General features: G+C 50.3%; 1 protein-coding gene across 2 annotated transcripts in view; it reads right to left on the bottom strand.

Moving 5' to 3' along the window:
• Itgb5 (integrin subunit beta 5) overlaps positions 1-14,440 on the bottom strand; it is a 116,550-nt gene that overhangs the window by 17,536 nt on the left and 84,574 nt on the right. For both annotated transcript variants that reach the window (XM_052740391.1, XM_052740390.1), the window contains exon 10: positions 12,160-12,589. In XM_052740391.1, the coding sequence (XP_052596351.1) occupies positions 12,160-12,589 (430 nt within the window). The remainder of the gene's footprint in view (positions 1-12,159; positions 12,590-14,440) is intronic.

The raw sequence follows: 14,440 nt of genomic DNA, 5'->3' as shown, positions 1-14,440 counted from the left end.
CACTTCCCTGGCCTGCACAGATCTCCGTTACAGAAGAGCAAAGACAGAGGGCTTCTGAGATGCACGGGATCTTTCCAGCTCCCTCACAGGGCTCTCAGCTGCAAGGAGATAAACGGCTGGCAACATTGTTTCCTCACCAAGGTCTCCAGAGCTCAGGGCAGCCCCTCCCACAGGGACGCACAGAACAGCTGGTTTAAGCCAGCCTCACGGACAGAGCCCTGGCCTGTGTCCTTGGCAATCTCAGCTCTCACTGGCTGGCCTGGCCAGACCACTGCCTTCCACAGTAAGAGGAAATGTGGAAGGTTCTTTGTGAGCACGTAACAGAGGTGGACAGTTTGCTGTGACATCTAAGCCCGCTTAGATGAGGCCACAGAAATCTCCTCAGAACAGACGACTGAACACTGGCAATCAGCCAGTGCCACACCTGGACCGTGTCCCCAAGGTGCCTGTGTTTAAGGCTTGTTCTCCTGGGTGGCACTATTGGGACAGTGTGGGCCTAGTGGAGGGAGCTACATCACTAAAAGCAATGTACACAAACCACCTTTGGGTACCCAGTAACTCTATGTAGTGAGGACCGTTATTATCGTCATTTTTAACAGGTGTGGGAACTGAAAAACAGAGAGGCCAAGTAAGTTCACCAAAGCTACACAGGAGGCGGATGGCAGGGTTATGAACCACATTTGTTTGACTCTGGAGTCTATTCTCTGGTTCTGGGATAGAGTTCAGTGGTAGAACACTTGGCTACAGGAGTCTATACTTTTGTTAGCTTGTTTGTTCATTTGTTTGTTTAAGATAATGTCTCGGGCTGGAGAGATGGCTCAGCCGTTAAAGGCTAGGCTCACAACCAAAAATATAAGATAATGTCTCATTATTTAGTCCTGGCTAGCCTGGAACTCACTATATAGACCAGGCTGGCCCTCAGGGCTTCAAAGTATGATATCATGAAGATGGTGTAGCCTCATGCACATGCCCGGTTCATTCCACCAGAGGCACCAAGTCAGTCTTGGCCTCGCTTATCTTCTCTGTTGAACAGGGATGGACAAGTTGATGGTGGTGGAGGAACCACCACAGCTGCTGCTGGTGTGTGACGGACTGGGAGGCTGGGGCAGGCCTCGGTTAATCTCGTGTTTAGAGAGATTAACATGGGAGGTGGAAGTTAGCAGCCGTTTCAGAGGGGAATCTGAAGTTGCAAGACAGCAGGCAGCCGGGAGGGGAAGGTGGGAAGACAGTGAACCTGTGAGGGACAGAGAACAGTTAAGCTGGGGATGCCTAGGGATGGGGGTGGGAAGGGGGGACAGCTGAGGACCTGGCAGGAGCGTCACTTGATCCTTCAGGGCCAAGCTGCCTGAGGAAGAACTCCTATGACCTAGAGGACCCGAGCTTCCCAGAGCGCCATGCCCTCTCTCTCCCGGTTCCCATCCTGTGTCTGCTCCTGCTTCCGGGGTCACTGCCCTCTGCGATCTCAACTGTAATATGAACCAGGCAGAACTACACTTCTGCTTAAGAGATAGCGGCTGCTCTTCCTCGGGATATCACACCTGCATGTCCACCTCACGCACAACCTGCGAGGGAGCCCGCCGCCACCACCTGACTCCCTCCACTCCCCCTGGGGTCCTCCACCTGCCCGTGTCTTTAGGCATCTCAGGGTCTGGCCAGCCTCTAAGGGTCTGGACACATGCAGAGTCTCATGTTGGAACCATCACTCTGGCTGCAGGGTGGAGAGCACACACTGGGATAGCAGCGGGGGGGGGGGGGGGGGGGGGGGGTGGACTTCAGAGAAGCAGGAAAGGTCAGGGCAGACAGATGGAAAGGCTGGGGAGGAGGCGGGATACAGGGCAGCGTCTAGGCTTCTGCCTCACACTAGACAAACCAAAGGGGAGACACAGACACCTGGGAGAGCCTTGCTGGGAGGAAGAACAGAGTTCTGCTGGGTCATACTAGAGTACTGGCTTGCAAGAAGCTCCCAGAACTCAAGAGGAGGGGGCGCGTGTGCAGCTGAGCAATCTAGGGTTGCTGGAGGCACCCCAGAGGGTAATCCCCAGAGAACCCTGGCAGCTGGCTAGAGGAGGCTGAAGGCAGGAAAAGAGGACACTGGTGAAGGAGAGGACAGTTGAGCCCAAATGGGACTGAGTTCAGGGCTGAGGGGGAGGTGACCAGTGGAGACAGCCCCTTGGCACAACTGTTCTGAGAAACATGCTGTGAACAGAGAGGCACAATGAGCCACTAGTGAACAGGGCACTTGATGGGAGCAGTTTTGCTTTTCTGACTTTCATATTCATTCTCTTGTCTTCTTCCCTCCCCCTCCCTCCCTTCTTCCCTCCCCCCTCCTGCCTCCTTTCTCTTCCTCCCTTCAGACTGGAATATGTCTGAAAGCTGGCCACAGTCAGACATGGAGGCAGATGCCTGTATTGTCAGCACTCGGTTGGCAGGGGCAGGAGGATCGACACAGTTTTGAGGCCAGCCTGGCCTATACAGCGCATTCCAGCCAGCAAGGGATATACAACCGAACCCTGGCTCACAAAACCCAAACAGCTGACTCAACAGGAGAGTGTAATACTTGGCGGGTTGTGTTCCTTATCCCATCAGCCCACACACCGATAAACTTGTATTTGTGTGTGTGACCAGTGCCTAGCATGGCTTCCGGCCCTCAGAGGACACTGAGTATGTACTGCTCATGGGTGGGTGGACATACCTCAAGGCCTGGGGAAAGAGACTCCCAATGATGAACATTAAGAAAGTGACATCCAGGCGGTGGTGGCGCACGCCTTTAATCCCAACACTCGGGAGGCAGAGCCAGACGGATCTCTGTGAGCTCGAGGCCAGCCTGGTCTATAGAGCAAGATCCAGGACAGATACCAAAACCTACACAGAGAAACTCTGTCTCGGGGAAAAAAAAAAGAAAGAAAGAAAAAAAAGTGACATTATTGGGCTGGAGAGATGGCTCAACAGTTAAGAGAACTGACTGTTCTTCCAGACGGACCGGGGTTCAATTCCCAGCACCCACATGGCAGCTCACAACTGTCTGTAACTCCAGTTCCAGGGAACCTGACACCCTCACACAGACATATATGCAGGCAGAACACCAATGTACATAAAATAAAAATAAAAATTTTAAAAAAAGTGACATTACTAAACACCAATTACCACTGATTCCTACATACTTCAACATGACCCTTGAGACAGTTCAAATTATCAACATCCACGAAATCCAGAGGCTTTGGGGGTATCACCAAGAAGAGAACTGAAGATTCTCCTTCCTTTCCCATGGTCAAACAGAAATCACAGGCTTTCCCCCGATTGGTTCCTACACAATGTTCCAATCTCCCAGCACACACATCAGCTGGCAGTCACACACACTCTTGGCCTCTGGGCCAGCCACTCCTCTGTCCTTGGCTTACTGTTGACAAACCAGTCCCACTACTGCCGCCAGTTGATGGTGTTTCCCCAGGAGTGGCTCTCACCCTCTGCTTTTCATGTGTCTGGACCACATGCCCGTGTCTGGGGAGCAAACGATGGTCACTATAAGGACAAAACAGGGTGGCACTGCTTTAAGGCCACGTTTCTGTAAACTCCCACAATACTTTGCTGTCACAGCACTGTCCTGGAAGCTAAGACTCCATTGCCAATGCCACAGAGCTCCCCAAAGAATACCATGGCCTTCCTGGCCTTGGCCCCTGAGGTCCATGATGATAATATTATCATCCATGAGGAAGGCAGGGAAAGGGCCTGACTTCTGGACCAGCTCTCTGTCCTGTGGAGATTATGGCAGGGAAGGAAAGATGGGAAAAAAAAAAATCCTATATTCTTTAATGAACTCTCCTTTCCAGTTTCAAAGAAGTCTGCAAACTCCTGGGTAAAATACACCACAGTCCTTGTCAAGGCTCCAAGAGTGCTGACTCAGAAAGAGAAACAGAAGGCTGTCACCAAAAGAAACAGAGGGACCCCAGCTCCACATCTTGGGGAGATACGGGCCACGTCTGGAGAGTGTGAACTCACCGCCCTCTTGGTCACACCACTGAAAAATTGTCATACCACCGCAGTTGGTGAACCACTGCCCAGTTCCACCCCAAACTGGCCACTGAGACTGGTGTAGCTTTGTCACTGGACAGAATGGGTCTGAAATGTCCTATGTGCTGGCCACACTGCAGCCTGGCTGCCAGGAGCCGGGCTGAGGCAGCAGAGAGCCGGAAAGCGGCCGGTCAGAGAAGAGCCCACTAGGGTCAGGGGAGGGAGACTTCTTGGACCAAGGCCTGAGGCCAGACTTGGTGAGGGTGTGGCTCACAGCATCCTCCTCAGCTCCTCTGCAGCAGGATTTAAAACTGTACAACAGTGTCTGGGCAGGGCCGGAACAACGCCATAAGCTTGGTGGCCGCTCACCTCACAAGACCAGGCTGAAAAAGGTTCACTTACAGAAAGCGGGCCCAACATAATCAATACCAACAGCCAGACATCCGCCAAACCCAGAGAGGAACACCCTGTGCCTTCCTCAAATGAGAGTCACGAACGACACAATGGGTACCTTGTTCAGTGCCTTGCCCACGTGTGTCCTTCAGCCCTGGTCTGCTGCAAGCCATGGAATCTGGCTCGAGAGAGACTCATTTGAGGGAAACAGACAAAGGAGTTCCTAAAATTTTGACCAAGATAAAGACTGACTAGGTAAGACTTAGAAACGTGGGCTAGATGCTAGGGTGATGGCCTTGAAGGCTAAACGGGAATCCAGAGGTTTGGGCAGAGGTGGAAGCTATTCTAAATAAGGCAACCATTGGAGGAAATGGCCACAATGCAAAAGGCAGTTCAAGGCTCTATAGTCAGGAACCGCACGGAGCAGGTGAGACAGGGTGACGCTAGCCCGGAGGTTGAAGCAGGAGGATTACATGAGCCCAGTGGGTAAGATCAGCCCGGGCAATATAGCAAGACCTCTTTTAAAAAAAATGTTTTTTTTTTTTTAAATTCAAGGAACTTTAGCCTAGGCTCTGGGCCTCAGTTTCCCCCAAAGTAGATAATATATATTGACCTACTATGGTGTGACTGGTATGATTAGGAAAGGCATGTGGTACAAACCAAACAAAACTCCCTCTTTAGTGCTTACTAGTGATGCACGCAAAGCACTAACATTCATCTATTCCCAAGGAAACAATCCCCACGTCATAAGTATTGCTTAAAGACGGCGTCCGGAGCCTTTCGAATTTGAGTTACAGGCAATTATTAGTTGCCAGATAGGTGCTGGGATCCAAACCCGGGTCTTCTGCGAGAGCAGCCAGCGCTCTTAACCACCTAGTCATCTCTCCAGCCCCATAAGAGATGCTTTAAGATGGCCTCCTCACATTATTACGCCTGCCTGCAGTCTAAGGTCAGCTCTGCGGCATCAGGCAGCACCCGCATAGGACTTTAGTACGGGACACGGTGGAGCTCACCTGAAGGACTTTGTGGGATGGGGTTGTGGATGAGCTTAGAGGGCAGTGGTACCCCAGAATGCACCCCAGAAAAGAGGAGGGGAAACATCCTGAGCAATTCCAGACTCCAGGAACAAGTGGATCTGGGTGGTGCTCCAACGGCAGTACTTCTAGAGGAGGGGACACTACCTCAAAGGACACAAGGCACCCTCAGATCCTGCCCTGCCCCTGCCAATAATCAAGAGTACTGGAGTACCCAAAATTGGGACCAAAATAAAACTGCTGGCTCAACTCCTGAGACAGAGAGGAAAAGGACACCAGGAATAATTGTTTCCACCACCTGAGGTCTCTCATACTTCTCAACTTAAGAGTTGAAAATTTTCTAACACCATTGTCCTATGATGTTTAATGGCTAACAGCACCTCTACCTGCATGACAGAGAGCTAAGTGTTGGCATCCTCATGGTCTCCCTATTTGCATCTTTTGCTTATTAAATGCTGTTATGTTCTTCTCAAGCCAAACTTCATGAGCTTATGGATCAGGCCTGATAAAAGGCAGAATCCTGGGAATGAGGACTATTTGCATACTTCCCCTTCTAAACAGAGAGGAAAGGAGATGAGGGGAGACCCATTGCTTAGATCATTCCCCTTTCAGAATCACTGGTGACCTGTTAAGAAGTTTCTGGAAACAGGACCTGAGCAGTATGACAACTCCATTCCCAAGAGCTGAGCTCAGAGCACGGAGCAAGGCAGGTGCTCAGAACGGCCTGTCCCCTCTGCTTCTCATCTTTCAAACTCACAGAAACATCCAGAAGATGCAGGGAGAAGCTTGCGATGTTTTATATGCCCATTCTTCAATCCCAGTGGAAAATTCCAGAGGCAACAAAAACTTAAGAAATTCATGCAGAATATAATGCTTGGCATGGGGGTGATCAATGTATAATGTATAACGAATTCCTATTGAATGGTAGGTAGCAGCATGCCTAAAACAAAATGACAATGAGGGAGACATCACTGACATGTCCTTAGCAGCACCAGGTTAAGTTATGACCCCTCAGCTCTGACTTTCCCAGACAGCTTTCTCTAGGCACAAACTGTCAGAGGCTGGCTGACTCTAGCAGGAGAGACCCAGATTGCCTGAACCCTGAGACTGAGAGAGCAGCTACTAGAGTTCCTAATGTTTTCCATTTGGGAAGAGGAGTCCTTTTTCTTGAAAACGTGTGTCTATGAGCACATACACGTCTCTGTATGTATGTACTCTTATATCTGACAGTAGGATATTAATATAACCATTAATGAGTTTCTCCAAACAAGAGTAAATATGTGAAAAAATTCTGATTTTTCTAGGAGTTTCCACATGAAGCCCACAACACTGACAATCCCATCCAGAGGGCCCTTTTGGGATTAAGTATGCCTCAATCTTGGCTCATTGAAAAGGTGCTCTTCAAGAATTTGTCATGGAAGCTGCATGTGGGTTGGTCCTGATAAGAGTTACAGAGTCTGGGTGTAGTGGTGCATGCATTTAATCCTAGCACCTGGGAGGCAGAGGCAGAGAGAGCTGAGTTCCAGGTCAGCCACATGGTGAGAGCCTGTCTTAGAAATAACGCAAGCAAAACCCAGAAGGAAAAAAAAAAAAAATCTTCCCAAAACACACACATAAAGACAAGCTACATACATTATATGTAGTAAATGTATTTAAGTTAATTTCTAAAATATGCAAATTGCAATGCAGTCACAGAGGATACAGCGGTGACCAAAGCCTCAGGAATGGCCATCAGGCTACTGATTTTGAGTGTGAAAATTATATTTCTAAAGAAATCTGTAAGAATGGCAAGCCATACTTTTTTTTAAAGACAGGGTCACTCTCTAGTGGGTAGTGAGATGGTTCAGTGGTTAAGAAGGCTTACTGCTCCTGCAGAGGACCCAGCATCCACATGTCAGCTCACAACTATATATAACTCCAGTTCCAGGGAACCCAATGCATATACACAGGCACACACACGTAGAATTAAATAAACAAACAATATATTTTTGAAGAGACAGGGTCTTATTACGGTAGGTCTGGATGGTCTGGAATTTGCCATGTAGACCAACCTGGCCTTAACTCACAGAGTTACTTGCCTCTGCCTGAGTGCCAGGATTAAAGGTGTGCAACCTCATGCCCGGCTCTGACATTTCTGATCACCCTCTATTTATTTATTATTTATAGTATGGCTCTGGGTCTTTTTGATGGCTGGGAGTAAACCCCTCCTTGAATTCATAGTGAAGCTGGGTGGGGGGGAAGGGGTAGTATGTTGATAGCTAATTACTAGACACATTAAGGAGTGATCAAGAACCACAGACACGAGGGGTGTGTCACTAAATACTTCCTATCTGGGGCCAACAGTTTGTAATCCAATTTCCATGCATGGCAGATGAGAATGAAGAGATAGGGCTGAAGTCATAGTGACGTCATTTTGCAGGCAGGAGGGCCTCATGCAGGTGCATGCATGCACATGCATCTGATTTGCCTACCGAGATGACTCTGGGACAGCCTGCTGGCACAGAGACAGGGAAGCCTCTCAGGATGCTCCTCCCAGAAGACTCCATTCAGGTCAGTATCAGTGCATACCTCATGACCAGTGGTGGCTAAGACTGACGCCCTGTTTCTGGGCAGTAGTTGGTAAGGACCCGGAGAAGAGGGAAGGACCTGATAAACCTTGGGCTCTGGCCTCAGGTCAGAGACAAGAGCAGATGGGAGAGAGGTGGTTGGTGGTAGGCATGCCACACACATCTACTACCCATGAACTAACTACACAGTAACTCTTTTCTTGGCCTTTAAAGCCCTTCACATTTAAGCTCAACTTACTTGAGTCTTATTTCTTACCCACTTTGTGGAGACCCACAGATGTTTCCTAGAGAACTTACTCAAGGTCCAAGAATCTGGGCTTGCTTTACCTAGCAGGTCTACATAAGGGGATGATTTGACCACTGGCATGGTTACCAGGTGTTTGGAAGGGTCTACACTTGGCTGTGCGGCTTGCTTTGATCTAGCAATAGGGAGGTCTTTTGCCCCGCCCCTTGGCATTGCTATAAAAAGCCCTTTTGAAGAGGCAGAAGGGGCCGTTGGGTATTGATCCAGATACTCCCTAAGCTATCCTGTGTTTCTGTCTTTCTCCTCTTTGCTATCTTTCTAGCTAATATTTTCTTATCCCTCTCTCCTCCTCATAGGAACCCTTTAAAGGGTGGGAGCTGGCCTCCCACACCAGTCTCCCGAGTTTACCTGCCAGTCTGCAAACCTTGACTCTGTCACTTTCAGAGGAAAAATAGTTCCCACTACTGTTCCCTTTTCCATGCTTCGGCCACTCACCCTCCAGCCTACCTTTTTTTTTTAATGTAAACTAGCTGTCCTTACAGGCTATATTTGGAAGCTTTACTTAAGCTCTGTGAATTGAGAAATACTTTTAGACATACCTGAATAATGTTGTCATGGATGGTGTTTCATTTGCTAAGAAGCTAGAAACCAAGAGCTGAGCCTTAATTGCAGGAGTCTTTTTAGCTACAGAGGCCTGAAGAACTGTTTTAAGTCTACCCGAGACCTGTCAGCAGACCCAGGATCTGTTCTTGGATGCTGCCTCTGGCCTTGAGTGTCATATTCCATTTTCCATCTCTGGGAAAGATCTACAGGTTTCCTTTGGGCTCTCATTCTCTACCACATAACAAAGGTGGCGTGTGAATTATACAACCCTATTATAATGTACTTTGGGGTCCTCACAGTCATAAGACCAAAAAGGTTCGATTTTAAATTTCTCATTCTATGAGACCCAAGAGGTAGGCTGGCCATCAGATTATTAAATGTAAAATCTCAACCACTTCATATAAAAGAGTGACCTAGAGCCCAGGAGATGACTGTTGGGCACACAAGTCACCAAGAAGCACAAAGTCTGAGCGAGCCTCTTTTACTGCATTAAAAAATAACTGAAGAGACCCAGACCTCTTCTCAACTGTGAAGGGTCAACCCTTTCCAAGAATCAGAAAAACAGAAGACCTCCCAAGGGCCTCATAAAACTCCCGTTACACATGGAAATGGTTTAGGGACAGACAGGACTATTCTGTAAATTGCTGCTTCTAGAGACCAGAGGAGGGGCACAGCGTGAGTCCTGGGTGCACATGCAGTCCCGTGATGACGTGTCACAAGAACAGTAACAACTGCTCACATGCTTCCAGACCCGGCCTCCCTCTCTTTACTGCTCATTTTGATGATGGAAAACCTATCCCAGACCCGAAGTCTCTTGCATTTTCCCTCCTCCTGTCTCTCAGTAGGGGTCAAGGGCTGCAAGCCCCCAGGGGGAGAGCCAGATAAGTGGAAGGAAGCTATCTGGGTGTCCCCATGGATCCTGGCCCTGACAGTCTCAGCAACTTTGTCCAGTATACTGCCCAGCCCCTCCCCCCAAGACAGACCTCAACCACATGACCCACTTCCAGGATGGGCTGCAGGGGCCAGGGGTAAGGAGAAGTGCCAGAGAATGCTGAGGTTGATGGTTTGAGATGGTCCTGAGTCAGCAGCTTCAGGAGCAGAGTGCTTAGAAATAGGCTTTCTCTCCCACGGAAACCCCAACAGAGCAGCCACCTCAAGAACCTAAACCAGTGTGTGTGGCTCCAGAGCGGAAGCTCGGGCTGACCAGGGTACCCAGAACTGGAGGAAGGAACTGCTCAGCACCACTCAGCTGTGTCCAGAAGGAACCAGATGGTCTGAGAGACAAAGAAGCATGAGGTAGCCCTCCCTGCAGCAGTGTGTGGCATTGAAGCCCCGTCTGGAGCCACGCTTACTTCAAGCTCGTCTTAAATGAACAAATCCAACCATGACCTAAGAGCAGAAACCCCTCTCTCCAGGAAACCCGGGAGAGCTTTCACGTTCCAACTAGTGTGGCGTTTACAGTGAAGGGATGGAAGATCTAGCTGGATGTACAATGGAGAGTCAAGAATGTTCTAATCAGCAATTTACTAAAGTAATCCGGAGGAGAGGGAGGGTGAGTGAGAAGACACAGAATCACATCCAGACACAGATGCTAACTTAGGGAACAAATTCTCAGAGAGATGAAAGCATGGATGATTTTAAAGGTCGCTGTCTACCAGTCAGTACATTCTAGACGGAAGAATAAACCGTCCGCTTTCTCGAAAAGCGGTTCTCTTGACAACACAGAGGGTGGGGGTTGGGGGGGGCATGTGAAATAGTGAGGGAGGAAAAAGCCCCTTGATGGGTTTACCAGATGGTCCCTATCAATCCTGCTCACCATAGAGCACAGACGACCTGACCACCCCTCCATCAACTTCCTATTTCCCAAGTGCTCTTTAAGGGCTGAGTGTAACTTTTGTGTGTTAGGGGGAGGGCACCCCATCTTAGGGAGTTAGTGAGCTGCTGTACTGTTTGCCTGGGAGCTTCAGATCTTGGTGCCCCTCGAATCTCTCAATCCACGGCCCATGAGAGCCTCGGGGTCACAGGGTTAGATGGGGGGAGGGGGCTTTCAGACACTTGCTTTGGTAGAACTCTAGAATGTAAGATAGTAACTCAGAACCGGGGTTCTGGGGGCTGAGTCAAAAAGTGCATTTACTCAGCAAACGAGGGAAAATGTTACGTTTTCCCTTCAGAGGTCTACTCACACATCCTGTACCAACTGCTCTGCTGTGCCCGCTAGGCTCTGTGCCCACTCAGGCTCCTTGTTTATATCGTCCCCTTCCATTCTTAAAGGAAGGCAGAAGCAAGCAATGTTGGGCCAGTTTTAGAGATGGGAAAACCAATGTCCAAGACAAGTGAAGTTTCTGGCTATTAAACTGTGCAGATGGATTTGCATGGGTAGATCTGCTCCTGGGCAACGCGGACTGAGCAGCATTCTGGAGCAAAGACATTCCCAAGGGTTATATGCAGCTCTGGACGCAAGAGGAAAACACATTAACATACTACTAATACAGCCAGTGTGTCTACTGTGCTGAGGGGAGTGGAAGCTCCACCCCACCACGTGGAGCTTTTTAAACACAGCCCAAGGACCCACAGGCTAAGCCTGGTACTGCCAGCTCCCAGGGGCATGGCTCTGACCCATCCGGGAGCCAGTGTCGTCCTTCTGGGCCAGGCATGTGCTGAGTACTTCATTCAGTCTCATTTCTCACAACGCCCCACCTGCAGCTCCCGAGCCCGCTTTTTCTATGAATCTAGACAGAAGCATCCAGCTAACACCAATGTGTCATCACTCTGGTGATGGGATGGTCTCTGTCACAGAGCTCACACATGGCTTCCAATCTTTCCACAGACCTTCATCCATGACGCTCATATGTCCTGCACTTGACACAACAATTTTGAACGTTTCAATTCCACTATCCTCAAGGTGTGCTCAAACTTGTCTCACAGGAGCTCTGTTTACAAGAAACTGCCTCTCCTCTAACATCTACATATTTGTGCTTTCCATGGGTAACATCCCATAACGCCATGCCACCACATGTCCCCTACCCCTACCCTCATGCTTTACCTTCATGGCCAAGCCCCACCCACCAGATGCACTACGCAGGCGAGTCCTGCCAGATCTGACCCACAGCAGACTCCCTCAGACTTGATGTTACACTCCACACAAGGGCACCCACCCTGTGCCAGTGGCAGGCAGGGTTTGTCCTTGGTCTCTCCCAGGCCAGTCACAGGCATGACCCTTTTCTACTGCCATGCTGAAAAGGATCTGGGTCCACACAGCATCCAGGCCCGGGTCTGGCTCAGAGCAAAGGTGGTGTGGCCGGAGACCTACCTGAGCACAGGACGCCCTTGTTCCTGGCGCAGGAAAAGCTGTCACACTCGCAGAAGGGCCCGTAGATCCTCCCGAACTCACTCTCAAAGCAGGAGCACTGGTTGCAGCTGCACTCCCCACGGCCACTGCACAGGGGCTTGCCTTCTGCCTCTCGGCACAGGTTTTGGTACCCGCTCTGGTTCTCCCCCTCCTGGCACTCGCATCTGGTGCCCAGGTAGCTGGGGTCACATTCGCACAGCCCACAGACGTACGTTCCGTTCCCACTGCATCTGGCACTGCTGGGCTCCAGTCCCGCGCTGCAGCCACAGGTGCAGTTGTAGGTGACTTCCACCTGCAGACTGTCCCGGAAGCCCACGGGCCGCAGGGTGAAAGCTTGTGCCGTGTGTCTGCCGGGGCAGCTCCGGGCCTCCACGGACACTTCAAAGGACGCCTGGGTAGGAGGAGAGGAGACATCATAGCCATAGCAAGCCAGGGCTCCCATCCCCTGGGGGCATGGCCGCACACATCCCTTATGTACACACAAGTGGGACCCCTGGTAGGAAGAGACAGGGAGGGTCAACAATCCCAGGTACTTTATGGAGAAGAGCAGTTGGTTATGCTAATGTTCAACAGGAATTGGGCATGGGTCTTTTTGTTTGTTTTTTGTGTCCCGTCCCCCACCCCTACCCCACCCCCACCCCCCCACCCCTCTCTTCCCCCGGAGCTGAGGACTGAACCCAGGGCCTTGTGCTTGCTAGGCAAGCGCTCTACCACTGAGCTAAATCCCCAACCCCTGGACGTGGTGGGTCTTTAATGTCCATTCTCATCATCTTTAAGACCCTGAGGAGAGAGGCTCTGAAGAGATGCAGGAGGAGTAAGGTTTATGCCTGAGGAATAAGGTTTACATGGCTCTTGCTCTCCCCTTTATCTCCTATATCCCATCCTCATGGTACCCCCACTGCTGCACACACGTCTCCGCCCATCTCAAAAGTCATTCATTCAACCAACATTTGCTGCCTATGCCCGGCATTGGGCTAGATGCTGGGGTACGGTGGCACCCCCTGCCATGAGCTGCAGGGCACAGAGCAGCCACCTGATCCACAGGAAAGAGGTTTCCCTCTCTGTCGGAGAAGAGCCGGGATGACACACTTGAAAGTCCCTCTCACGTTCCAGCCTTAGTTCCCGGCAAGCATGGTTCTCACAGCTCTCTTGCCCCATCAGCCCACAGTCCTGAGGCTGTAAAGGACACTTGCAGCCTAAAGAACTATCACACACCGGGGCACTTGAAAAAAACAAAAACAAAAACAAAAAAACAAACAAAAAAAAATTTAGGGAAGAGGGGTTTTTTTGTTGTTGTTGTTTTCTGGTTTTTCGAGACGGTTTCTCTGTGTAGCTTTGGAGCCTGTCCTGGACCTCACTCTGTTTGACTAGGCTGGCTTCAAATTCACCTGGCTTGGCCTCCCGAGTGCTGGGGTTAAAGGCGTGCACCACCACCACCTGACTGGGCAGAGTTTCTTAAAGGCTGCCTTGGAACTCAACAGCAAGGTGGCCCTAGCAGGGTGACAGGTGACAGCACAGGAGCCATGTCTGTCAGCTGCTCACAAGCCTGGAGGGGAAAAGAAACTAGGAGGAGGCTTACTTTACTCTTCCAGGATTTAAGGCCGCGACACCATACCTAGTCTGCCCCTCCCTCCTCAGAGGAAGGAGCTGTGTGGAGATGGAATCACGCCAGCGGTACCTCAGAACAAGCCCCGATGAGTCCACAGAAATGCAGACAGTCAGTGAATGGTGAAGGAACCTCACCGAGATGCACTCCTGTGGAAGAGGGGACCCCTGTCCTCAAGCAGGCATGCCTGGCCACTCCTCCAAGTGGACCCTTCTATCTGAGCCAGTGTCTTTATTTCCCAAGACCCCTTAGATCATTCCGAGGGTCAGGACGGGCTGGGCATCCCTGTAAGCCAACCTTTAACAGGTCATCAATAGCCTGCTTTGGTGGGCACTTGTGACAATGTTCATTTTGTGAGCACTGTAAATATTTGTTTCTAAGCATTACTTCTACAAGGCCTCTTGCCAAATTCTGTGGCATCTGGGGACATTCAGGGCAGTGACACTGAGCAAGACAGGCCTGAGTCAGGCTTGCCAGCATACCACAGAGGTCTTGACAGCAACCACCCAGGGCTCAGCATCAATCATGACAATGAACAGGGCATACTTTTAGTCAGTGAGCTGAGGAAAATGTCCAGAAGCCCAGAGTCAGAAGACAGAAGGAGGACTAAACCAGCAGCAGACAAGGCTAACCCCA

Source organism: Peromyscus californicus, unplaced genomic scaffold (assembly GCF_007827085.1).
Source record: "Peromyscus californicus insignis strain IS unplaced genomic scaffold, ASM782708v3 Scaffold_16__1_contigs__length_79575227, whole genome shotgun sequence".
NCBI lineage: Eukaryota > Metazoa > Chordata > Mammalia > Rodentia > Cricetidae > Peromyscus > Peromyscus californicus.
The sequence above is the reverse complement of the archived record's forward strand: the minus strand, read 5'-3'. Positions and strand labels throughout refer to the sequence as shown.